Genomic DNA, 27,760 nt, shown 5'->3' on the forward strand with positions numbered 1-27,760 from the left:
TTTTGATGGGGGGTGGTGGTGGTGGATCGGCGGTGGGGATAATGGTGGTGGGTATTGGTGAGACTGGTGGAGTGGTGACGATAATATGGTGGTGGAAGAAGAAGTAGTAGTAGGGTGAGAAAAGGTGTCCTAAGATATGTAAATTATTTAGTCATCCTTGATTAATTTTTTTTTGTTTTTCTTTTTTGTTTTAGTTTTCAAATTACTTTTTTTTTTATTATTTTTTAAAATTAAAACAATTTTTAAAGGCCAAATTTTTCATGATTTATAAAGGGGGATACCAGTCCTGCTAAGTGTTGATACCATTTCATCGATCCAACGACCAAGATCGGTGGGATCTTTTTGTCCTATATGAAACGGTATCAGCACTTAGCAGGACTGGTATCCCCTTTATAAATCATGAAATTTTTCCAAAAAAGAAGATGTTGTGATTTTAAGATTTGCTGAGTAGGTGGAAAGAAGAAAAATGAAACCTATAAAAAAATTGACCAACCACAAGGCTACACGCGAATTAATTGTAATCGGTTCAGTTTCTCACATCTCTCTTTATTTCCCCTTTTTTGTCATGGTTTCTGTTCCTGTCATTATTTCTCCCCTACTTCAGGGGACTATGCAAGGCTACGCGTGAATTAATTGTAATTGATTCAGTTTCTCACATCTCTCTTTATTCCCGTTCTTTTTTTTTCGTGATTTCTGTTTTTGTCATTTCTCCCCAACTTCGTGTAATTATGCATGCTTGAGAAATAGTTCATAATAATAGGTAAAGAGACAAGAAAAGAAATGGATCAAAAATTAAATATTATTATAAATTTTAGGAAAATGAATAAACACAAATCTATGTAGATTGTGAACCTAACAATTTATATCAAAGAGAAAAATTAAATTATAATGCTAACAGATTTTGCAAGATTAATCTAATTGATTTAAAGTAATTTTAGGTGTTTTTAGTTTTGTTACAAGTTTGGTGAATGACCTTTGATGATATTTTTTGAAGTAGTGAACGAAGTAATGTTCTACTACCCATAGGATTTGTTCTAGCGATTAACTATATTTGTCCCAAAGGATTGTATGACTTACATACAAATATTAAAAGATTCGAGGATAAGGACATGTTTATTAACCAACTCCTCAAAATATTTAAGCCTGGATCGATGGATACATTTGAAACACATATCCTTGCCCGTACCGTTACGGCACGGGTTGAGACCTAGTCCCTTTATAAAGCGCATTTCTTTGTTTAACCCATCCTTGAGCTCTTCATTTCCTTTTTTTTTTTTATTCTCCGCGACTCCAGGCTAAAGTTGGATGTAGTTCTCCTGTGTCTTAATCCGCTGAATTTTCTCTTTTATGCGACTCATGGCTTGTGAATTTTTCTCTTCTATGCGACTCATGGCTTATGGTGGATGTAGATCTCCTGCATCTTCTTCCGGTGAGTTCTCTTTCCTGTTGATTTTGTTTCTCCCATGATGAAGGCACTTCAGCTAGCGAAGGAGGTGATGGTTTTGTTGATTCATCTAGTCGCTTGCAGCGGTTGAAGGGGTAGGAAAGACGGGAAACTGAGGAAACTACTGTGCCTATTACTACTATGACAGGATCTGTTCCTCTGCACGGTGGTTCTTCATTCGGCCGAGCCATTTATCAAAGGGTGGGAAGGAATTTGGGTAAAATACCTGCATTCAAGTATGTCAGTAGCATACCTGGTAACTGTTCTACGGAAATTTCTTTCGTAGATGAAACCATAGATGAAAATGAAATAGTTGAACAAAATATTCACTAGCAATTATTGGATGGTCCCTTATTAAGGGGCACAAAGATCTTTCTTCAGTGAAACCATAAATCAAATAGTTCAAGTCACTAGCATTTATCTCAAATACATGAATAAACTGTAATTACATTGTTTAACAGGATACAGTGACAGATACTTCTAGCTTCCACGATATGTTGTGAAGGAAAATGGTGAAAGCAGCAAAGGGACATGAAAATGTTGAGACTTCTGATTCTCTTTGATCTCAAATACTATAGACACATATGGGAAAAAACCAGCAGAGACATACTTCCCGGTATTAAAACTTATTCTATAAATCCCAGGATCCACATCGTTAACAACATTCATTAGGTGCCCACTTCGGCCATCCGTGTCTGTGATTGAAGACCCTTGAACCACCCAGCCATTGGAATCCAATTCATTAAACATAGGACGCGGTTTCTCACCATTCCATTTTTGTAAATGTACCTCAATGCCGGCAGCTGGAGACCCTCGAGAGACATCTAAGACATGAGTTGTAATTGGTGGTTTGGTCCTAACTGAAACTTGATGTGATTTGCTGACATGAGCTTCAGACCCAGCAGTAATATGAGCTCCAATAATGCTAACGCGATCTTCTACAACTCAAAGATAAGGAGCATCAATGTGTTATTTGCAAGCGTTTGACACAAGAAAAAAAGAGAGTCCAACTTGAAAAGCATGGTATCTTTTTAATAAACCAAGATGACTAGGTATATGGTATGTACTAACTAGATGATGGATACTTTTGTAAGGGATAATATTATAAGCTTTAACATTAGAAAAGGTACCTTCAGCTTTTGTTTTAAGGCTGATCGGGTTTTGGCTAATGCTTGCAGAGGTAACATCGACTTTAGCTGCATAAAGTTTCGCAAGACGTAACTCAGTAATCTTCATTTGCTCCTTCGCCGCAGTCTCAAATTCAACTATGGGTCTACTTGTATAACGTGTCTGTAAGAAAATAAATAGAAAAAATATTACTTAATAAATATTAAGTGATGTACTTCGATTTCAGAGCTAAGATGCTTTTTCAAACTGCAAGAATCCCTAACACGTGTAACTGTTGATTTCTATTTTCGAATGAGCGTCTAAGTTGAAGCGATCCACATTTACGTACCTTCAATTCAGCAAGTATTGCAGGAGTACTCCGACCAGATGCACATATAAGGAAAACAAATCCGAACTTTTCTCTGTACCGGTGGTTCCAGTCAAGAAGTTCCTGCAGAAGTAAGATGGTTTGTTTACTCGTAGAAATAGAAATCCAGGACACAGGACATCAAGTAAGTTGTTGATTGTTGACTGATAAAAATATACAAAATACAATATCACGATATCGACTTAAGACAAAAAAGTAACCAACTGAGTCAAGATTGAGATGCAATTTAGTCCAACTGCATGGGATTTTATTCTTTTCTATCTTCTCATCAATCAACATGGAGTAGTACTGGTGGCATGGTTCAGACAATGCATCATCGAAATTTAAATGTTAATACTCACGCACTACAACTCCTTTTCCTCAACAGTCCACTATTACTAGAACTACGCCAAGGGAGGTAAATCTTATCAGTTTTCAACTGCAATAGAGTACCAAAAAAAAAAAAACTTTCGACTGCAATCAGTGCCTCGTCGACTCTTTAGTTCACAACAACTGGTCAAGAAATTGCAACTGATCGAAACATAAGTGTAAGCAATTTCTCCACATATCCATTCTCCTAATTAGTAACAGCTACCACTCATTACTATTAGCATCATATATCATCCAGGTTCAGATTTCAGATTTTCAGCTGACACTTAGAGCATCCACAGTGGGCGAGTATAACCAAAAATTTGGGATGAGATCGTAACGCAGTGGGACGGAGTAAAGATTAAATCCCAGCCAAAGATCAAATCCCAGATCATATTTGGTCGCGACCAAATACCAAATCCTAATATAGTCGGGCGTAAATTTAAAGTACGCTTGTTGCTGGGCGGACACCCAACCATCCGCCCGTTCACTTACTCATCAGGCGGGCACCAAACCATCCGCCCCATTCAAAATGAAATTCATCAGGCGGACACCCAATCATCCGTCCGTTCACATTTCGTCAAGCGGACACCAAACCATCCGCCCCATTCAAAATGAAATTCATCAGGCGGACACCCAACCATCCACCCGTTCACTTACTCATCAGGCGGACACCAAACCATCCGCCCCATTCAAATTTCGGGCGTAAACCAATTTTACGCCCCATTCAAGCGTACACCAAATTTACGCCCGTTTTCGTGCGGTGATTAATTTTACGCGCGACCAAATTTGGTCTTCTCCCCATAACGTCACAATACAGATTAAACTCATATTTAGTCTTTTTTTTTGGTCTTTGATCTTTGAGTTTAGTCGTACCATTGCAGTCGCTCTTAGAGACCAATTCCTTTTCTTCTTCTCTCTGGGTAAAGTTAATTTTAGAAATTTTTCTAGCAAATGATTTTTTCATAGCCAAATAAATAAAAAAAATTAATCACAAGTAAAAATACAAATTTCAAACAGAAAATGTAAGGCGATACAAAAAATAATGTGCTAACAAGATCTAGTTTCATTATACACACCTGCAACATAGAATCAGTGGCAGTTGATAAAGCAGTTGATTGCTCTCCTTTACTCCACCTAAAAACCAATCAACAATCAATTAAAATGCAATACATCTAATGCATCAATTGAAAATCCAGTTTCTGCTTCCAAAGAAACAAAAAAAAAAAACTTAACTGTGCAGATGTTTCAGTTTTCCGATTTCTACCGGAAGTGTCTCCTATTTGTGGATGTGCAGCATATGCTTCAAGCCATCCATTTACATCAACCTGGAAAAAAATTAAGAATTTTTTTTTAAAAAAATCTGCACAGAGGGAGAGAAATAGAGAGAAGCAGGGTGGCAAGAAACCTTATTGAACCAGATGTTTCTGGCAGTTTCAATAGTACTTTCCAAAGAGGGGAAAGGAGATGCTGAAAACATCTCTTCAGAAAATTGGGTGCTACCACAGCATGCTAGAAAATCAATTTCCTTAAAACCTAAATCCATCTCTGATCCCGATCTGGATCCCCCTCTCTAACTTCTCCTCTGTGATAACTAAGTCCACTAGTGTATACTGTGAAAGGAGTTGGGAGAGATGTTACAAGACTTTCCAATTGAATTAGTGGTTCGGTTCCTACTAACCCCGTGACACGACACGCATCATAGGGTACCTGCTTCACACAAAAACAAAACAAACAGAAAAAAAGATCATAGGGACACCTGGCATGATACATGGCCGAACGGAGCTGTGCCTGAAAATGAAGTGTACGGTGTTCCGGTGTGCTTTTCTTTTGGAAGACTTGGCGTGGCCCTAGTTAGCAATTCCGTGTACGAGAAAGTTCGGGGCGGCATACGTACGTATAAGATAATCAGAGTAAAAGATAGAAAAGTTGTATTGATGAGTTATCAAAGATACAGAACAAAGTACTCTGTCAGAATAGTTATATAGTTGACCAGAGAGTACTAGACACGTGTAAAGACAATACAGGTTACAGACTAAACGGTTACACCCAGTAATACAAGTACACACATATAAAAGATAAGGGCAGACTCCTTATCATACAGACTAACTCTTATACTCCCCCTCAAGCTCGGTATGCTGAAAGAACATGAGCTTGGAAACCAAAGAATTAAAGAGATCAGAAGACAGGCCCTTTGTAAAGATGTCAGCAAGCTGATGTGGAGAAGGAACAAATTTAATCACCAAAAACTTGGACACAACAAGATCTTTAATAAAGTGGTAATCAATCTCCACATGTTTAGTTCTTGCATGAAACACAGATTGCAGGCAAGACTAGAAGCTCTCTTGTTATCACAGTATAGAGAAAATGGTTGATGTGGAGTAATACCTAACTCCTTCAGAAGATATGAGAGCCAAAGAAGTTCAGTTGATGTATTTGCCAAGGCTTTATACTCTGCTTCTGCTGAACTTCTGGAAACTGTAGGCTGCTTTTTAGAAGTCCATGAGATTAAAGAACGCCTAGAAAAACACAATAACCAGATGTGCTTCTCCTTGTGTCAGGGCATCCAGCCCAATCAGAATCTGAATAAGCTGATAGAGAAGATGAATCAGAAGACCCTAATGTGATTCCAGAGCCCGGACTGCCTTTTAAGAATCTGAATATTCTCTTAACTAACTGCAAGTGTGCAGTAGTTGGTTGATGCATAAATTGGGATACATAACTGACTGCATAAGCTATGTCAGGTCTTGTCATGGTCAAATACTGCAAACCACCTACTAGACTTCTATATAGTAGAGGATTATGAAGAAGATCACCATCATAAGAGAAGATCTATCCCCCTTTGAAACTGGAGTAGCACTGGGCTTGCAATCAACTATGTCTGCTTTCTTAAGAAGGTCAAGGGTGTACTGGTTTTGAGTTAACAACATGGTGGAGTTACTGAAATTCATGGTAACTTCTATACCCAAAAAGTAGTGCAAATCCCCTGAATCTTTCATCTTGAATTCAGAACCAAGATAGGTAGTGAGTGCTGAGAGAAGAGAGGAAGAACTTCCTGTTAAAATGATATCATCCACATACAAGAGGAGAAACATCATACCATCAGAAGAATTGAAGATGAAAAGAGAATGATCACACTTGGATTGTTTAAAACCATAAGAAATCAAGCTGCTGCTGAATTTTTGAAACCATGCCCTTGGCGCCTGTTTCAACCCATAGAGTGACTTCTTTAAGTGACACACATAATTCTCTTTCCCTGGCAATTTAAACCCTTCAGGATGTTCCATGAAAACACACTCATTCAAATTACCATGTAAAAAAGCATTGGATACATCCAATTGCTTCACTTCCCATCCCCTTGAAATAGCAATTGTTAAAACAGTTTTAATTGTTGGTGCTTTAACCACTGGACTGTAAGTTTCAGAGTAATCCACTCCATCTAACTGATCATACCCTTTAGCCACCAGTCTTGCTTTACATCTCTCAACTGTCCCATCTGCCTTCATCTTAACTTTATATACCCATTTGCAACCCAACACATTCATACCAGGATGATATGGAACATAATCCCAGGTGTCATTATCTCTTAAGGAAGTATGTTCTTCCTTCATTGCATTAGCCCATACAGGAATCTTAATGGCACTTGTAAAGGACTTAGGTTCAGTGATATGCAGTAATGAGGTAAAAGCAGTATCAATTGGGTGCATAACATGATGATTTGTGACATAATCAGGAAATTGCTTCTTCTTAGAGGTTCCAACTTTTAATCTGGTAAGCATTGGAGTAGGAACAGAAGTAGAAGTTTGACAATTGTCAGGAGGAGAGATAGACACAGGACTAGCAGTAGTTGAAGAGGTGACTGAAGTGTCAGAAGGAGCAGAAAGTTGTTTAGGGGCAAAGGGAAAACATGTTTCATCAAATATAACATGTCTGGAAGTATAGATTTTACCAGAAGCATTATCATAGCATCTATATCCCTTATGAGATGAACTGTAACCAATAAAAGTGCACAATGTAGACTTATGACTCAATTTATCATCCCTATATGCACCTAAGTATGGATAACAACAAGAGACAAAAACTTTAAGAAATGAGTAATCAGGAGGTTTAGAAAATAAAACTTCAAAAGGAGAATGAAATTGAAGAACTTTAGTTGGTAGCCTAATAATAAGAAAGGTTGCAGTTTGAAAAGCATCATACCAGAAAAATTTAGGCATATGAGCTTGAAAAAGAAGAGTAAGACCAACTTCAGTTATATGTCGATGCTTCCTCTCAGCAACACCATTCTGCTGAGAGGTATGAGGACAAGACAACCTCAAAGATATCCCACATCGATCAAGAAATAATTTGAATGGTCCTTTACTTAGTTCATAAGCATTATCTGTTTGAAAAGAGATGATTTTGGTGGCCAACAAATTTTCATTGATAGTTTTAAAATGCTGAAAAGATACAAGACAATCAGTTTTTGCTTTCATTGGATAAATCCAATGAAAACGACTGTAATCATCTATGAAAAAAATGTAATACCTAAAACCAGAAAGAGAAGATACAGGGGCAGGGCCCCAAACATCACAATGGACAAGCTGCAAAGGAGCAGAACTGATTCTATTAGACAAATGAAAAGGAATTTTTTTACTTTTTCCTAACTGACAAGAGGTACACACACACTCTACAGCTTTTGAAGTAAGCTTTATTGACTCAGAAGACTCTAATTTGTGAACAACAGCATCAGCAGGATGCCCAAGCCTGTTGTGCCAAGTTGGTGAAGAAGCAGCAATGGAGGTGTGAAAACAAACTGGAGGAGCAACAGGTTAAGACTTTAGAGGATATAGATTGTTGGAAATGGAACCTCTAGCAAGAACCTGTTTTTTCACCACATCCTTTATCAAGTAACCCCAATCATGCAGTTCAAAAAGAAAGAATTATCTTTAGTAAATCTTGCTATAGACAGTAAATTGGCTTTCAAACTAGGAATATATAACACCTTAGAAAGTTGAAATTTCTGATGTGAAGTTTGAATAATGGAATCACCAATATAAGATATGGATAGAAGCTTACCATTTCCCATCATGACCTGTGAAGATCCAGTATAAGAAGAAGTATTTGTGAGAAGAGTGGAATCACTAGCCATGTGATTTGTAGCACAAGAATCTGGAATCCAGCTATCAGAAGTAGGTAAGGAAGTAGGCTGTTCAACATTATCAGATTCTAACTCAACACCAACAAAAGCTCTCTGCACTGAACTGATAGAGTTCCTATCAGGTGTATATATGTAATAGCATCTACTTGCAGAATGTCCATGTCTTCTACAGATTTGACATTCCACCTGAGACCAATCAATAGTCCCACCACCAGAAGTTGTAGTTCTACCACCAGAATTTGGCTGAGCACCATAACTAGAACCACCAGTACCACCTCTAGCACCATTAGAACTACCACTAGAAGAGCCTTGAGAATAAGTGATGTTTTTGAAGGTAGAAGAATTGTTCTTCTGATTCTTATTATTGTTCTTCTTAGAACCATTACCACCACTAGAATTTGTATTTCTACCATACATGGATGTGGGATGCTGATTGTCAAACATACCTTGAACCTCTGCATCTTGGTCTTTAAGCCATTGTTGATGACTAACCAATCTCGCCTTAATCTCAGGAAATGTAAAGGGAACTTCACGTGTTTGAGCAGCAATCACAAAATTGTTGTAATCATGACCAAGACCGTTCAATACATGCATAATAATATCTAAATTACTGACTCGTTCATTGATTGCAGCAAGATTATCAGTAATAGTCTTGATCTCATGAAGATAATCCTCCACAGAGCGGTTACCATGCCGAATCGATTGAAGCTGATTTCATAACATAGATCGGTGAGCAGCAAACTGAGTAGTGAATGTAGTTTCAAGAAACTCCCAAATTTCATGAGCAGTTCCCAATCCAAGAACATCTCCAGAAATTGATTGAGTAAATGTAGCTTTAAGAAAACTTGATACAAATCGATGTACTTTCCTCCAATACAACCAATCAGGATTTGTAATTTGCACACCATTAACTAATGTATAACGAGGTGGTTCTTGGATTGTACCATCAACATACTCAAACAAATCTACCGAGATAAGAACTGACTCAAATTGATCCTTCCAGAGTACAAAATTGGTACCATCAAGTTTCAGAGAAATAAAATTCGCAATATTAGTAAAAGGAAGGCGAAAATGATACCGATCTTGAGTAGATTCATTGTTCTGAATAGTAGAATCATTATGTTGAACAGATTCCTCATGTTGAGCAGCGGAAGAGCTAGAAGTACGAGTAACTTTAGGTGAATTAAAAAGACTCAAGAACTCAAGAATCAAAGATTTGATAGTGTTTGTAATGAAATAAAGATCGATCAAAGATGATTTGATCACAGAAAGAAAGATTTCTTGAAAGCAAGATTCAAGAACTCAGATCTGAGTAGTAGAAATAGATTGAAATTACTACAACAGAGATATAATTATGAGATAATCTGATCAAAGATCAAATTTGCTATATGTAATGATGAAAGATTTCTGATGATTTAAGAAGAAATTGTAGAAAAATTGATTGAAATGAAATTTCAAGATCCAACCTAATTTGATACCATATAAGATAATCAGAATAAAAGATAGAAAAGTTGTATTGATGAGTTATCAAAGATACATAACAAAGTACTCTGTCAGAATAGTTATATAGCTGACCAGAGAGTACTAGACACGTGTAAAGACAATATAGGTTACAGACTAAACGGTTACACCCAGTAATACAAGCACACACATATAAAAGATAAGGGCAGACTCCTTATCATACAGACTAACTCTTATAGTACGTATATAATACGTTTCGATGGAAAATAAATTCGGTCCACTATTCAATCAATAATTTCAAGTTTAGGGTAGTTCGGAATGGCATACGTACGTGTATAATTCGTTTTAGATATTTGAGTTGGGGACAAAAAATTCGGCCTATATGCATAATTAAATTAATAAGTATTCGTAATTTTAAAAGCATAATCTCATATATGCATAGGTTACACAGTGAAAAACATCATTTTAACAAGAGTTTGTATGAGAAATATAAAAATTCTATGGTTCAAAATGGTTATATAGAGTATATATGCAATATCAACCAAAAACCAGCATGTAGAACAGTGGTCGGAGACTCTCCATAGGAGTTGGACGTCTCAGGTTCACTTCTTCCCTTTGTAAATCTTCTTTCTACAAAAGCTGAGTCAGCCAGTTGACTTTGACCAAGTCACACGAATTTGGTTGTCGGATGAATCACGAATCTGTATTGTCCGCATATAATCCGGAAAGTTCATATAATACACATACAACAGTCTGAAATGCTAACTAGGGGCCGTGTGGCAAAGTATACGGATAACCATGGTTTGCCGTATTTGCTCACACATGCCAGTATATGTCTGGTATATGTCGTATCGTATTTCTGGATATCCAATACGTATCTACTGATATATATGCCATATCATTTTCATATTGATCTGTAACTGACGATATATACGAATATATATGACACTGATGAAATACGCAATATAAGCGTTTATGCATGTTCAGATTTTTATACCAATTTGAAATAAGAAAAAAATTAATTGTTATTATTGAAAAAACAAATGAATTAGGATAGTATAATCTCTTACACCTCTGTTAATATTTTCACCGGTTGTGTTTTTGGTAGGATCAGGGGACATTTTTATAAAGACACTGTACAACAACGTTTCTGTTTCCGGAATATTTAAACCTACGAACAGTTGAGATGATGGCACCCATTAGACAAAGACGGCTCAAATTAGGTTGTAAAACAAGCAGATTTTCAATCGAACTCATCGCCCATACTACTTAGACTATGAAAATTTTGTACGCACCTCTCCTGTAAAAACATAAATCAATATCAGTGTATCTCTATTTATCATCTCGTCCTCTTCCTCTAAAAATGTTGGTTTACCTTCAATTAGATTTTAAGTAAGTAAAGTTTCGTCCTTAAAAGGAATACTTCAATTGATCTCACCAATTAATGTATCTGACAATCTGGGTTTATTCATTCTCCTATCTATAAATCCCAATCTAAATTAAAATCTACCATTTATTTGGTTATTTTTCTTTCATTTTTTTTCTTTTTTCTTTTTTATTTTTTTCCGGAACCTAGATTTTAGTTTTCACTAATTTCAGCTAAAACAAAATCTACAATTAAAGAAGTGAAAGAAACGAGATATTAAAGAAGCGAAAGAAGAGAGAGAAATGATGATGGAAGTTGTTACCAATGGGGAATCACATCCTCAACAACAACAACAAATGGGTTTAGCTGATATTACTGGTTCTGATCATCAAATGACCCCCCCCCCCCCCCCCGGCAAAAAACAAAACGGGTTTATGAGGAAACAAGATTATTAATAAATTTGAAAAGAAAAATTGATGGTTTATAAGTACATTTAAAAAAAAATCCCTCTTAATGATAATTTACCCTATCTTTCTTCCCCGAAGAAAATTAGGGCATTGATAAACAAGTTTTCTGAATATAAAAATTGAAACCAAAAGTACTTATAGTTTTTTATGACGTCTAGTTCCGACTATCAAATCTAACAAAAACCCTATACAAAAATTCCACATCGTAGGGGTGGAAGCAGAAAATTGCAATCCCCTTCTTTGATGAGCCTTTTACTTCAATTTAATTTTGCAAAGCAGAAGTATGAGTTTTTGTATGATAATTTTGCATCAATATTTTTTTTAGAAGGCAAAGATTTTACTTTAGGAAAAAGTTAAAATTTGTTAAACTGGTCAATGAGAACCCCGCGTGTTTCGCCGTCTAATCTGAGTCGTTTTGTAATACCCACACTATTTGCATGGCGCATGCTCAAACATGTGTCATTGGCATGAGATGACACCATCATGGTGCATCGTCTAGTGGGTGGCTGGTTAAGAGAGATATCACACCATTATGATGGATTACGCAGGAACATTGGCCAAAAGAGATATCACATTATCATGGTGCATCATGCCAGTGGTGGCTAGCCGAGACCAATATTACACCATCATGGTGCATCAGTCAGTTGAAGGCTGGCTAAGTGAAATATTGCTCCATCACGGTGCGAAGCTAGTGCAATACTTCATTTGGCTATCACGGCGGAGATGGAAATACTGCCATCATGGCGTATTGTCCTGAGATAATCGCAACAACCATGAATTGTGGAGCAAGCATGTCAAAGTACTCCCAACTTTTAGTTGGGGAAATGTCAACAAGACATATATAGGGCGCGGTGGTTGGTTGAAGTTGCATATAATGTAGATGCACATAAGCTTCATAGCTTATCCAGTAAAGCTTATATGATTCTCAAATATTATTATGGCTCGTTGGTCACCCGAGATAGCTTCATGCATCATCATTGCGACATTTCGAAATAATATTGCACCACCATGGTGCAACACGAAGGAAAGACCAATGATGCACATTCTTGTGCATCATTTGCAAGTGACCCTTTGACCTATATGGACTAGGCTATTGCTTGGCCTTTGTCCTTACAATACGAGTTATATTTAATTGCTTATCCCTACATGGATGAACTACAGTCAGTGGTTGATCCCTTCAAGGTACGGAGTAGGGTACGTAGGCATCCACAATGAGTCGCAACATTAATAGTCTGACATGTTGTCGCTCATACATCATCTAATTGCGAGATGAGTGTTATATTATAGTAACTCATATCATATATCCCGGTTAAGAGATGCAAGATATGATTGTTGTCATACTTGATAAGGTAAGTTCCATTCCTTGGATGCTCATATTTCCTATCAAGTCCTTCGACGTAGGCATGCACCAACTGCGCATTTGGCATAGCTTGGAAAGTAAGTTAAATCGGTATGCAAATTAGGGGATCTTGCATAAGCCATTGGCATCTCAAGGAATGGTACAAGGTAATTACTACATGAGTCTCGTTGATGCACCCTTGACACAAGAAATATAACTGCATATATGCATTCAAATCAATGCCAAGCGAAATAAGGAAGCGTAAATAGGCTTGCAATGGCCTATGTGCAAGTCCAAAGGCATGCTCTATGCTTAAACAATACTCCTAAGCTGTGATACATGTAATATTGCATCGACGTTAGCCTATATGGCTTTACCCATCGCAGAACAAGGGTAAGTTGGAACAATGTGGAAGCTAAGTATAAGGCATCATGCTTTCGAAGCATTTTTAAAAGGAAACATGTGTGTGTATTTTCCTGGCATGAAGAGAAGCTTTACGACCTGATCACTAGCATCAGTGTAACAAATCAGGGAGTTACGGCATGCGTGCCTTGGCGCTTTAGGCGTAATTTCCGGTTTGTCACACGTTCTTTGTCTAACGCATGTTATCATATCCATCGTTCAATGATGCACGAACGAGCACCCAAAAATATGGACGAACGAGGAAATATGAAGAGCTAAGCAAAGTTGGAAAATAATTTAAAAAAAAGTAGGAAAGAGGAGTCGTGGGACCGGGCGCACCGGCCGGCCGACCATGGACGGTCCCACGCCTCTCCAACTCCTTATTTTATTATTATTTCCCTCAACTCTTGATTCCCACATTCATGCAAACTCCTAATTCTCCATATTTCTCCAGATATTGCTCAACTTAAAAAAAAAAGCCTAATCCCACGACTATTAGGTCTTTTTTATCAATAATATTAAAATAACATTATTTTGATATCATATATTGGACGTGCGAGCAAAAAACCCTAATTGCTCATTCAAGCAAAAATTAAGAATTTCAGTCAAGATCAAACTCTTCTGAAAATACAAAACATTGCACAAGTGTGCAATAACATACTTAAAATTTTCAGGAATGGACGCGCGAGGGACATGCTGGCCCGTGCACCACCATGACTGGACCTGGCCGGTCCCTTGGCGATCATGCCCAGACGGTCCCACGCCTCTTCATTATTATTTTAAATAATTATTCATATCTTTTATTTTCTCCAATAATGAATCCTTGTCCATGGACATTTCTCTACACGCTCGGACGTCCATCCACAACCACAACAGAATGAGCACGTGTGTGAGGCTTTAATGCACATCCAACCAGGCCCAATAACCGTCCTCCTTGCAGATCTCTGATAGATATTGTCACCCCTCCAGACGGACAAGAAACTGAAACTCATGAGTCCTGAGTGTGTCAAAATAAATTGTCCTTATGTATGCAAAGGTCATTGTTGTGTATGCACTAATAGAACCACCAGTAAATTCCCTCTTGACCTGAGACACTATGAGATGAAGCAGTTGCTTTACCATTTCGTCAACCTCCAGAATTTGACAGTGAACAGACCCTTTGGAGGCGAGATGTAGATTAACCTCTATATGGTGACGAACTGCAGTATGGGTTTGTATCTCGTATAGAAACATGTTTACACAAGTGATGTCATAGATCTCAGTGAAAATTTCCCTTGGTGTAAACTCGTGTAAAATTCTAACCCTAGTAGAAATCCCAGCTATCACACAATTGAGTTTAGCATCACCAATTGCGGTAAAAAGCTTGACAGCATTTTTACCTCTATCAAACACTAACCGACAACAACCTAAAGTATCTCTGGGAAGAATTTCTGATGAGCCGTGACACTCTCCTGGCAAGTACATGGGAGCCGTCAACCCAAAAGTGCGGTGCTTATAAAGTATCATCACTACCATGGCAGCCATTTTACCTCTGTCAAATAGTAAACGCCCATAACCAAATGAGACAAATGGTACAGATAAGTCAATGAAAGGCCATATATTACCACTAGTAGTCCTCGTACTCCATAAACTTGTCAGAAACAGAGTACTTCTCCGAAGAGGTGTTTCAATGTGATGAATGACCTCAGCCTCGCATAATCAATGGCCTTGATAATTCCAGTTTATGTCAAGAAACCCCACTATCAAGTATCCTACCCATACCAACATTTTAAGAAATTGAAATATTACCACTAAGATCTGAGTTTCTATTAACATACCCACTGGAAGCAGACACCCACTATAGACATTCGGTGAAGGTAATCGATAGTGTATAGATAACCCTCTTCCCAAAATGCTGAGCTCATTGTGCAGAGAATTCCAATTGAAGTGTGTTGTTGTCAATATAACTCTCTCTTGGATTATAAACCACCAAAATACTTCAGAAGTAAGTAATTTGGAGTGCTGAAAAGGATCAATTTGTGAAAGAGATAAGCGAGTTCTAACAACTGTGTGAACTAAAAATAGGAGCACTGAAAAATTTAGAAGCTCTTACAAAAGAATCAGGGGAACATCACGCATCTGGCTAGCACGAAGAGAAAGAAATACAAGCTTATAGTGAAGCCTCTTTGAGAGAATCTGTGATTCACCAGCATATTGGCTTGCCACCACACAAAAGTTTAGTGAATTTCGTGAACCATTTCCCAGCTGTGAGATTAGAAGATTACAGAAACTCCATCGACTGTGATGTAGTTGATCAAATAACTCAATCATAGTACCAGCTGCATTGGTACCTGTCACTTGAAGTATCAACCTGGACCACAGAACTGTACCATGCTGCAACCTTGTGTTCTGTAACTTGCAAACAACACCAGTCTCATCCCCTTGCACGAACAGAATTGTAGCTGATCTCGCACATAGCAGCCTTAATGAGTATCCAAATTTGAAAACAAAATCATAAACAAATTTTCCATTATAAGTCGCCATTACCCTGGAGTTCCGACGCCACAATTTGAATCCATATCCATAATCGAGGAGTAGGTCATGAACAGAAATTTTAGTGTGCGCATCCAATAATATCAAACACATAGTGAATACCTCAAGCAACTCACACTTGAACTGTAAGAAAATTTTTGTTGCTCCTTTAATGTCAAGTACTTGAACAGACCATGGACAAGCACTAGTTGAATGCAAGACTGGTAAGCGAGTTCTATCACACTTGATAACACACATGGAGCACAGAAGATCAACTTCAAGCATCTCGAGTAAGTCACATGGCAGCTGTAAGAAAAAAATTTCTTCCGCCTTCCTACCGAGCACATGAGCAAACCATGTATTTCGCGATGACAAGTTGGTAACTGGCCTACTAGTAACACTATAATCACCAGTTGGAACCCATACCAATATAACTGAAGCACAAAAGAATGTACCTGATTCACGTTGTCTTGGCACCTGAAGAAGCACAAATGTCCAGGGAATATGGCGTTGTTGAGGCCGTTGTTCAAACAGCTGGTTAATATCATGACTATCCCCCTCTTTAACAAACAAAGACACATTTGAACACTCATATAGCAGAATGAAACAGTACACAAGCTCCGCCATTAGCTTAGAATTGAAGTTGTCATAATAAGCAGCCATGAATGTAAACCCAGTACCAACAGTCACATAAGAAGTATTTGTATCAAAATTGTCCCTAGAAGAATTAATAAAAGATGATAACCCTGGAATAAGATGATATTCTTTTCCACGATCAAATACTTTATCCATTTTGAGCTGCCAGAAAAATTCTACACTAACATCATTCAAATGCACAAACTCGGACATTTTATCAAACAGTTTGCTCTCAACTTGAAATGTAGCATCAGTAATACACAAACGCACAATCAAAAGGATATCCGAGAAATCTAATTGGTACCCTAAACTTGAAATCCGTGGAACAATCAATTTCTCATTGAATTGAAAGAATCAGGGATACGTTTACCTCGATCAAATATGCCGCGAGAAGCATCAAAGAGAAGAGAAAAACGACTCTTACCATATAGGTTATTGTGACGAAAGACCAATTCCTGCGAGCATTCAAGTGGCTCAGAATTAACCACAGAACTGATAACTCCTTTAGATTGAAATCTCACCTTGTCAAACGAATGTTCCTCTTCATCGAACAAAAACGAAGGAATGAGCAATTCGAAATTGAGGGAATTATCATCTTCTTCTTCAACAAAGAAAAATTGAGGAACTAATTCATCAAGGGAGTCGAAAGAATCAACAATCGATGCGTCATCCACAAACAACTCGTCAATTTTTGTTGCTTCTGGAACCATAGCTTCCTCCTCTGTTGGTTCTTCAGAGTGAATTTCTGCTTGATTCTGTGGAGGTTCTTTAACCCCATGGATTGACACTAACTGCGTCATCACTGATGGTAGTATGTGAATTGATTCCCATCGAAGCTTGGTGAAGGAGATTTGAGACTCTAGTTGCGAAAGATGATAATTTCGACTTGGTGAATATACATCGTTAAGTAGCTCACTATACCTGCTCTTTAGATCAAGGTAATGCAGATAAGCTTCAGCTCTCTCCGTAGCTAGATACAAAAAATTCTCCATGGATCGAACGAATCTGATACCAATTGTTATGTACCTAGATGTACATAACAACATGGATAACGGGATTGGATAGATAGATTGAGGATAAACCTCTCTGGTTCCGAAGAACACAACCTAAATCGAATAAACGATTGATTTTAGATTAAACTTGACTATCATTTTTCATTACAGACTCCGCCTTATAAAGATAGGCATTTCTTTCCTTACCATCCAACGACTAATAATTCACCAGGTGGTTATATCTCAACCGCCCAGTACAACCCACTACTAATTACCACTCCTAACTATATTAAATAACACTATTATTACTAAATACAAACATATAGAGGATATGGGCACTCCCTTACCATGCCGGGTACATGACATCTTCATCTTCAGGATTCAGGTTTTACGATAATTTGATAAACGTTGATAACTTTCACATTGATCCAGCAGTCAATATTTTAATTAATTTTAATGTCCGGTCTTGCTACCAACATTTTAATTGCTCGATTATCCGAGAGCAACATGATTTGGACGGCCATCCACTAGGTCGATCATTCTGGACAGACACTGATCATTCAATATTTAATACTTTAATTCCCTTATCATTCGACAATTCATGACATATTAGATCAGAAATGAGCACTCTGGATAACTCATCAATATCTGATTTCCTGTCAAATGCTCGACATATCAGATTAGGTCCATGATCTAGCAATCTCATCAGGCGCGCGTCGATCAAATTATCAGAACATCATTATTGCCTCAACTACTAAAATGATACATCACAATTCACCATATTCGACGTATGTGCATTATTTTGTCCCAACAGACACCTTATGCTCAATCGATGAGTCTCAGAGCATACCACATTCATCCATTATGCTCGACTCATCAAGGCTAGGACTCATGGTCTAGTCAAGTCAAGTTGACCAATTAAATACACATCTGTGTTGCAGACTCCACATTCATAAGACATCAATCGTGTCACATGGGGAATATTCACTAGGGTTTTTGTATGGCGGCCTACATGACGAGTGTACATCCACGATGATCATTATGAGTAAGTCGTGCAGGCAGTTGAAGGAGTTAGAAAAATGATGGATGGACAATCAACCAATTCTCCCACGCATGTGGAATTGGTTCAACCACGATTTCCCACTCCCACATTATTCCACTCCTCTGCAACCGTCACACTTACAGGAGATCAATGTTTTAACTACTTCTGCAATATAAATAGGTTCATCAATCTATGATTGATAATGTTGTATACTCATAACAAATTAACAACAAGAGATGATAAAATGATGAAAGAAATGAATTTAGCAATTCCTAAATCAAGGATTCAGGCCAATCTGGCTGTAAACAGCGCAGCCAATACTTAGTTCATTAATATCTCATGATCAGATAAGTTTTATTACAGCCCTTATATCCAATCCACGAAACCATAAGAGGAGTAATGGTTGGATGACACGTGACGCAAGACGAGTGGACAGAACCGATCTTACTGAGGCACCCTCACAAGAGGATATGGGCACCCTAGGTCTAGCCGCTACAGCTAAGTATGCAACATTGCCTCCCCCTGAGCAGCATCCTTGTCCTCGAGGATAAATCTGGGGTAGTGTGTTTTAATGTTGGTGATGTCCTCCCAAGTAGCATTCTCCGGTGAAGAATTAGTTCACTGTATGAGGACTTAGCGAATCAGGTTGTTGCCAATCAACACAGTCCTCTGCTGCAATTCTTTTTCAGGAACCATTATGATGCCACCATGAAGATCCACCACTGGCAGAGTAGGAGAAGGTATAATCTGAACGCCAATGTGTTTCTTCAGCTGAGACACATGGAATACATGATGAATGCGTGAATGAGAAGGTAACTCCAGCTTGTAAGCCAATGTACCAATTTTCTGCAGTATAGAAAAAGGCCCATAGTACTTGGCAGATAGTTTAAAATTCCTCCTAACTGCAACAGATGCCTCTCTGTAAGGTTGCAATTTAAGATACACCATATCACCCACATTGAAAGACCTTTCAACTCTGGTAGAATCTGCATACAACTTCATTCTCTCTTGAGCTTTTTGGAGAGATTCTTTGAGGATGTCTAGCGTTGCTGCTCTCTCTTTAAGCTAAGTTTCTACAACAGCTATAGAGGTGGTGGCAGAGGAAGGAAATGCCATATGAGTTGGAATATAACCATAGAGAGCTTGAAAGGGAGACATTCTCAAACCTCTGTGAAAGCTAGTGTTGTACCACCATTCTGCAAGTGCCGGCCATTTGCTCCATTGACTAGGATGGTGACCAGTAATGCATCTTAAGTAATTTTCTAAGCAGGCATTCACCCTCTCAGTTCGGCCATCTGTTTGAGGGTGATAAGCTGTACTTAAGTTCAAGCTAGTACCAAGAGCTTTGAATAAATCTTGCCAAAAGTTGCTGGTAAACACCTTGTCTCTGTCAGATACAATTGAAGATGGGAGACCATGGAGTTTGAATACCTGGTTGAGAAATACTTTGGCTACATAAGCAGTTGTGTAAGGGTGCTGGAGAGCAATGAAATGTGCATACTTGGTGAGTCTGTCCACAACTACCAAAATCACACTCTTCTTGTCACTTATTGGTAACCCTTCAATAAAATCCATAGTAATGTGCTGCCAAGAGTGATCTGGAACAATGAGGGGTTGGAGGAGACCAGCATGAGTAGTGGAATCACTTTTATTTCTTTGACAGATATCACAGTGGGAGACAAATAATAAGACATCCTTCCTCAGTCCTGGCCAATAAAAATGGCATTTTGCTCTCACATAAGTTGCCTGGATGCCTGAATGACCTCCCACATTGGAAGTATGTAGTGAAGATAAAACTTTTTCCCTGACATCATTACCAGTACCAAGATAGATTCTAGTTTTATATCTCAAGATACCAGCTTGGATGGTGAAATTAGGAACAAAATTAGGTTGTAGAAGCAGTTGAGAAATAATTTGTTGTGCCTTGGTATCACTTTCATAGCTAAGGAGAACATCTTACATCCATGTTGGAGAAGAAAGAGACATAGAGTTTCACTGAACTGAAGGTAAAGGTCTTCTTGAAAGAGCATCAGCAACAACATTTTCAGAACCCTTCTTGTATTGTATCTCATATTCAAAGCCCAATAATTTGATGAGCCATTTTTGTTGTAAATTGGTGGTGATCCTCTGGTCAAGAAAGTACTGAATGCTTTGATGATCAGTCTTGATAAGAAATTTGGTACCTTGTAAGTAATGTCTCCATCTTTGCACGGCCATGACTATGGCTAAAAACTCCTTATCATAAGTGGGCAATGCTTGTGCCCTTGGGCCTAAAGTTTTACTGAAGTAAGTAAGTGGTTTTTTCTCTTGAAGTAGAACAGCTCCAATGCAGGCATCACTTGCATCACTCTCAACCACAAATTGCTTAGTAAAATCTGGTAAACTCAAGATGGGAGTTTGAGTCATAGCTACCTTAAGCTTGTTGAATGCAGTTGTGGTAGCTGGACTCCATATGAAAGAATTCTTTTTGAGTAGATTAGTTAATGGTTTACTAATGGCACCATATCCTTGGACAAACTTTCTATAGTATCCAGTAAGGCCAGGAAAGCCTCTGAGCTCCTTAACAGTTGAAGGAAGTGGCCAATTTTGCATACAAGAAATCTTGTTAGGGTCAGCAGATACTCCTTCAGTTGTAATAATGTGTCCCAAATACTCCAATGAATGTTGTACAAAACAACACTTAGACTCCTTGGCAAATAGATTATGCTGTCTTAGAAGAGAAACAAACAATCTTGAGGTGTTCCAAATGCTCATCCATACTAGAGCTGTAAATTAAAATATCATCAAAGAAGACCAAAACAAATTTCCTTAGAAATGGTTGAAATATTTCATTCATGAGTGCCTGGAATGTGGCAGGGGCATTGGTAAGGCCAAATGGCATAACTTTGAACTCATAATGGCCTTGATGTGTCCTAAATGCAGTTTTAAAAATGTCCAAGTCATTAACTCTGATCTGAAAATAGCCAGCTCTAAGATCGATTTTGGTGAAAATAACCGCACCTTTGAGTTCATCCAATAGCTTATCAATAATGGGTATAGGGAATTTGTCTTTGACAGTAATGCTGTTGAGCTTTCTATAATCTACACAAAACCTCCAAGAACCATCTTTCTTTTTCACCAAGAGTATAGGGGAAGCAAATGGGTTGTGGCTAGGCTGAATAATTCTAGAATTCAACATTTCTTTAACTAGTTGTTCTACCACTGACTTTTAGGTGTAGGGGAATTTGTAAGCTCTTTGGTTGACAGGAGTTGAATTAGGTTGCAATGGAATTGTATGATCTAAGCTCCTTTTTGGAGGAATTTGAGTGGGTTCTTGAAAAATATCAGTGAATTCTTGCAATAAGGGAATAAGAGGTTCAGGAGTGGATGTAGTTGTAGTGGTGGTAGAAATGGAAAATAAATGACCCACAACACCATGAGTAGTTTTGGCAAAAAAACTTTTTTACTGCTGAACTACTCATCATGTGTAAAGCACTGCTAGGAGTAGCTCCTTGTAATGTGATTTTTTTATTATTGTACTTAAAGGAGATGATTAGTTTAGAGAAGTTAAAAAGCACATCACCTAATGTCCTGAGCCAATCTGCTCCCAATACAATGTCACAACCTCCCAGTGGTAGGACTCTCAGATCTTCTACAATCTTATGGCCTTGCATACTCAATTGAAGCTTAGAACAGATGCCACTACTACATGTTTTATCACCATTTGCAACAGTTACTAACATGGAAGCAGTTGGAGTCATTTTGCAGTGAATAGTAGAAGCTAAACTGCTATCCATGAAGCTGGTGGTGCTTCCAGAATCAATCAGAATAGATACCTTATGCTTATTTAGAACACCAGGAATTCTTATGGTGTCACCTGTAACTGTGCCAGTGAGAGCATGAAGTGATATCTCAATGTCAGAGTGACTGGAGACTCAACAACTTCCTCAACAAATTCCTCTTCTTGCTCTGTATCTTGTGATTCGGAATGGTCTATTTGAAGCATGAATATTTTCTGTTTACCTTTGCAAAAGTGCCCTGGCCTGTAAACTACATCACAGTTGTAGCATAAACCTTGGTCTCTTCTTTTCTGCATTTCTTCAGGAGTAAGTCTCTTAATAGTAGGACTTGTAGAGTTGGATTTAGATTGAGATGGAGAAAAGGACTTCGGTGTAATTGGTGCAGATTTAGGAGATGTAAGTATGGGCTTAGAAGGAAAATTTGGTGAAGAGTATGGTCTGTTGTTCTGAAAATATATATTGAATGATCTTGTAGATGGTTTAGTAGCAACAGAAGCAATGTTAACTTTATGCTCTTGCAATCTTGCTAAGGAGAAAGCTTCAGATAAAGTCTTAGGGTGAAACATAGAAACAGATTTGCCAATTTCCTCCTTTAGACCACTAAGGAAACTCATGATAAAATAAGCTTCAGTAAGAGTTGGATTCATAGTTAGCATCAAAGCTTTCAGAGATTCAAACTCCTCATAATAATCATCTACTGTTGAACTCTGAATGAGTTTATTAAAGCTACCCACAAAATTTTCCTCAATGGGTTTTCGAATCGAGCACAAATATGAAAAGATAAATCAGACCATGTAATACGAGGCCTATTGACTTGAAAATTTAAGAACCACCTTTCGGCTTTACCTTCTAAGTAGATCGAAGCAATATTTACCTTTAAGTGCTCTTCTGTATCATTGATTTTGAAATATTGTTCACTCTTTTGGATCCATCTCCTTGGATTATCACCATCGAATCTTGGGAAATCTAATTTGGGTATTCGAGAATGATGAGAGTGAAATCGATTTCCATGACTAGCATCATGAGTGTCACTTTGAGAACCAGTAGGCTTCTCAGGATTGTGTTGAAGTAAGTTTGATTGCTCGATGAGATGCATAAGATTATCGAACTTGGTGGATAAAGCAGCAACTGAACCACCTAGATCTGTGAGTTTTGAATCAAGAACTATATGAGATCCTCTCAGTTTCTCGATCTCTGATTCGACCTCCTTCAGTGTCATTGTGAAAAAAATTTGGAAGAATTTTGGGTGGGAAGAACGATTCTGATGCCAATTGTTGTATACTTACAACAAATTAACAACAAGAGATGATAAAATGATGAAAGAAATGAATTTAGCAATTCCTAAATCAAGGATTCAGGCCAATCTGGCTATAAACAACGCAACCAATACTTAGTTCATTAATATCTCATGATCAGATAAGTTTTATTACAACCCTTATATCCAATCCACGAAACCCTAAGAGGAGTAATGGTTGGATGACACGTGACGCGAGACGAGTGGACATAACCGATCTTACTGAGGCACCCTCACAAGAGGATATGGGCACCCTAGGTCTAGCCGCTACAGCTAAGTATGCAACATATAACTTAACTTAACTAAACTGAATCTATCAGAACTTAATCATAATCATCGTATCTGAACTCAACAGTTCACAAAACTTGTAGATCTCCAACACATCCACAATCCTTCAATACTCATTGATCTCACATAATTCTCAACTTCCCTCCTACAGATCTACCCTCATCCCTCTTTGTAACCGAATTGACTCTGGAAAGGGCATTGTCTTGGTTTAGGCCAGAGTCCTACAAAATGATCTCTCGAACTCAAAACACTCCCGTGCAGTGCATCTGTTAAAGATTTAGTCGATTTGCTCGATCGAGGAACCGCATAATCCTCCAGTTTTCCTCGAAAAGTAGCAAATTGTTTTCACCCATCAACAGATCCCGACCGTTAATTAGGAAATCTAAGATCAAACGAAGACCGCGTATTAAGGTTAGTCGTGACTAGGTTGAAATATAGGGGTTGAGAGGTCCCGGCTCCGATGTTTATTGGTCAGGTCAAAACACTATAGTTCTTTTTTATTCCCTTGAGCATAAGGCCTGCATTTTGTTGCACTAAGGTACCCATTAATTTAGGAAAACGAAAGAAGATATTTTAAATGCAGGTGACGTCGTATCTAAGCAATACATCACTTTGGATTTGTTACTACACTAAAGTATGGATTAGGCAGTACGTCACTTTGGATTTGTTACTACAGTAAAGTATGAATTCACAATAATCTCACCCCTTGCCACGTATTTGGTATTGAATTTGTAATTTCGCTATTAGAGCAATTAAAGTCTTGCAATTTTCGTCCAAATATGAAATAATGCAGTGGAGAAAATATTGTCCAACTTCGAGTTTTCTTTCGATTAATAATGTTCTTGTGCACTCTTTTTCAATTATCTTCAATCTCGATAACAATTTCTCGAGACAAGTTCAAAAGTGCAAACGGGTATAAGGTTTGCTAGTAGTAAAGCTGGGTTACCTTTCTTCCAGGTGGCGGCATAATCAATATCGTCCAGAATAATAAAACTTCAACCATATTCAAAATGGACGAACGGATATATATCCTAGTTTAATTGGGGGCCATAATTTCCAATTGGGGGTCATGGAATTTTGTTTGTCCCCAAAAATTTTCAGGAGTGTAAATAGGGCAATATGAATATACTATTTTACCCTTCACTAATTGAAAATCAGTTTCACTAATTAACTATCCTAATTAAGGCCCCTAATCTATATACCCTAATTAAATCAAAGAGAAAATCAGTTTCTCTTTTATATTCATCTTCCTCTCCTCCCTTTCTCTTCTCCACCTCCACCATTAACGACTCCACCTCCACCGAGGAAAATTCTTCGAACCGATTCACCGCGTAATCGTCGATGATAAAACTTTAATCGACGATTAACTTCTTCTACAAATATGGCTAAAACAAAGCAAACCGCTCGCAAAGCACTTCAAGTTCCTAATCTTGTAGATACAGTGAATGCAAAGGTGTACGTGCGAAGAGCTCCTGAAGCAAGCAAATCGAAACCCAAAAAGGGAATGGCTCCAATTAGAGGGTACGTGAACTTAAACCCACCTCCTATTCGATGTTTTGGTTGTTTTTTGATTGTGTAATCGAGATTGGTAACTGAAAAATAGAAGTTACAGAATGAGAGTCGTTAGCATCGAAGAAATAATACCCTAACGACTCTTACATTGCATGCTTTTTATATGAAAAATCGTTAACCTGTTAGTGTAAATATGACGACCCTTGTTCTGCTACTTCGACCTTTTGTGCCCTATAATAGAGTCGTCGCCATATTAGGTTGAAGATGACGACTGTAGTTTGACGACACCAAATTAGTGCGTAACGACTCTGGGTTGAACTTGAACTGCCTTCTGTTGGAGAAAACGATAGAGTCGTCAGTAGTATATAATCCCTAGACTAGAGTCGCCAGTAATCTATAATCCCTAGAGTCGTCATCTCTTTTATAGGGTCGGGAGTTACTTGTTTGACGACCCAAGTTTAATCTTTAAAGACCCTTTAAGGACCAAAATCATCCTCACTGTCCAATTTTTGCAAAGAGTCGTTACCTTATAAATTACAGTCGTTACCTTGTAATGAAGAGTCGTTAGTTTGTTAGAGCATATCATTGACGAATATTTAACTGATAGAGATAAAGTTGATGTCTTATAGTTTCTTTTTTCGTGTTTGGAATGTAGTGACAAGAAAACGAAAGACAAGGTTGGAATCACGATAACTCCTCCTTCGAAACCTCCCCGCAACGATAAATACTTACTTGCCGGTCCATTGCGCGGAAGAAGGCCGAGTGAAGTAACATTTTCTATCACCGAACCAAGATACAAAGGTAATGAGCTGTCCGATTCGTCAGAATCAGACACTCCTGTTGTTTCAGCTAACACTAGTGCTCAAGAAGAAGATGAACAAGAAGAAGAGAAAGTAGATGAGGAACAGGGTGTAGAACATGAGATACAAGAAGAAGATATTCAAGAAGAAGAAGAGGAACAAGAAGAAGAGCAAGAAGAGGATGAAGAGGGTGAAGGTAATGGTAGTGGCGATGATGAGGATGATGGTAATGAGGAGGAACAACATAAAGGTAATAATGGCGGTGATGATAATGATGATGAGGAGGAAGAGAATGAAGGTAATGATGATGAAAAGGATGAAGGTGGTGATGATGGTAAAACCACTGTTGAGGATGAGGAAGAGAATGCAAAGGCGAAAAAGACGGTAAAGAGGGTTAAGAAGGATGGAACAGATATTGCACCCAGTGCGAGACACGTTCCCTCTACTCATTTGATGTTGCCTCCTCTTCGAGGTGGTAAACTTAGAGGAGAACCTAGAGATGGGGGCAAAGTTCTATTTAGATATTTTGGATCGTGGGCTCATTGCATTAGTGAGACAATCGTAAGAATCCCAAATTTTCTTGTTATTTGATTAGTTGGTGTTAACTTGTTTATGTTTTGTTTTTTAAATACGTGTTTGTTTAAAAAGATTCTTTTGGATGTGCCACGTACAAAGAAAATGTTGAGCAAGGGGAAAAACTTGACGAACGACACTCATGACTGCAAAATCCCTATCCGTAAATATAACCTGCGGTGTCTCTTCGCTACGGTAAATCAACCTAACTTGTTCCAAATCCCAAACATAGTCTTCTATTTCTTCCTTTTCCATAAAGCACCCTGCCACGGTGAATGATTGCTTAGTATGACTAGCCACGTTCAACAACGGCATGTTATACTTGTTGGTTTTATAGGTGAAATCTATGAACAAGACCTGGTAAAAGCACTGTGCCAAATCCATCATCCTAGGATGGGCAAGAAAAATATGAGTCACTTTGTCGCCCAAACCGACCCTTGTTTGCACAGTATAGTTATGTTTTTCTGCCAACCACTCCGATTGTTGCATAATTAATCTACCATCCCATTCAGTTCTCTTGATTGTTGCTTTGGCAGCGTAGATTGTGGAAAGAATAGACAAGTTTGACTTATCTTACGCCTTTATTGCATTTAGAATCTTAAGGGGCCTACGTCACCTTGTATACATATAAAATAACGACTCTAAGAGTCGTTCTCTGGTACATATGAATAGTTGTTTGGTTTTAATCTTTACGGATTAACGATTCATGTTAGTGGTTGCACTTATTTTTGAATTTAACTCAACCAAATGTGGTTGAGGCAGTTTGGTCGCTCCATTCTATATATAGAGGCCCATATCTCACCTATTCCATATCAAAACCCTAATTATCAACCTCCTCTTCTCCTTCTCATTTAATTACCATTTAAGAGCA

At 38.0% G+C, this 27,760-nt stretch overlaps 2 protein-coding genes across 3 annotated transcripts; both read right to left on the bottom strand.

Moving 5' to 3' along the window:
• Positions 1 to 1,833: 1,833 nt before the first annotated feature.
• Positions 1,834 to 4,955, bottom strand: LOC113297371 (uric acid degradation bifunctional protein TTL-like). 2 transcript variants are annotated; one of them, XM_026545817.1, is made up of 6 exons: positions 4,696 to 4,955; positions 4,524 to 4,615; positions 4,367 to 4,424; positions 2,901 to 3,002; positions 2,575 to 2,734; positions 1,834 to 2,379 (listed from the first exon to the last, which is right to left on the bottom strand). In XM_026545817.1, exons 1-6 carry the CDS (start codon positions 4,831 to 4,833, stop codon positions 1,925 to 1,927), a joined length of 1,005 nt encoding a protein of 334 aa, XP_026401602.1. In that variant the 5' UTR covers positions 4,834 to 4,955; the 3' UTR covers positions 1,834 to 1,924. The 2 variants fall into 2 exon arrangements, with proteins under 2 accessions (XP_026401602.1, XP_026401601.1); XM_026545816.1 differs by having other exon boundaries at positions 1,834 to 2,382.
• A 9,025-nt stretch (positions 4,956 to 13,980) lies between these two features.
• LOC113297372 lies at positions 13,981 to 16,850 on the bottom strand. Its single transcript, XM_026545818.1, has 2 exons — positions 15,555 to 16,850; positions 13,981 to 15,463 (listed from the first exon to the last, which is right to left on the bottom strand). The coding sequence occupies exons 1-2, from the start codon at positions 16,820 to 16,822 to the stop codon at positions 15,421 to 15,423; spliced, it is 1,311 nt and encodes a 436-aa protein (XP_026401603.1). The 5' UTR covers positions 16,823 to 16,850; the 3' UTR covers positions 13,981 to 15,420.
• Positions 16,851 to 27,760: the final 10,910 nt, after the last annotated feature.

The sequence above is a fragment of the Papaver somniferum genome, chromosome 7 (genome assembly GCF_003573695.1).
Source record: "Papaver somniferum cultivar HN1 chromosome 7, ASM357369v1, whole genome shotgun sequence".
Lineage (NCBI taxonomy): Eukaryota > Viridiplantae > Streptophyta > Magnoliopsida > Ranunculales > Papaveraceae > Papaver > Papaver somniferum.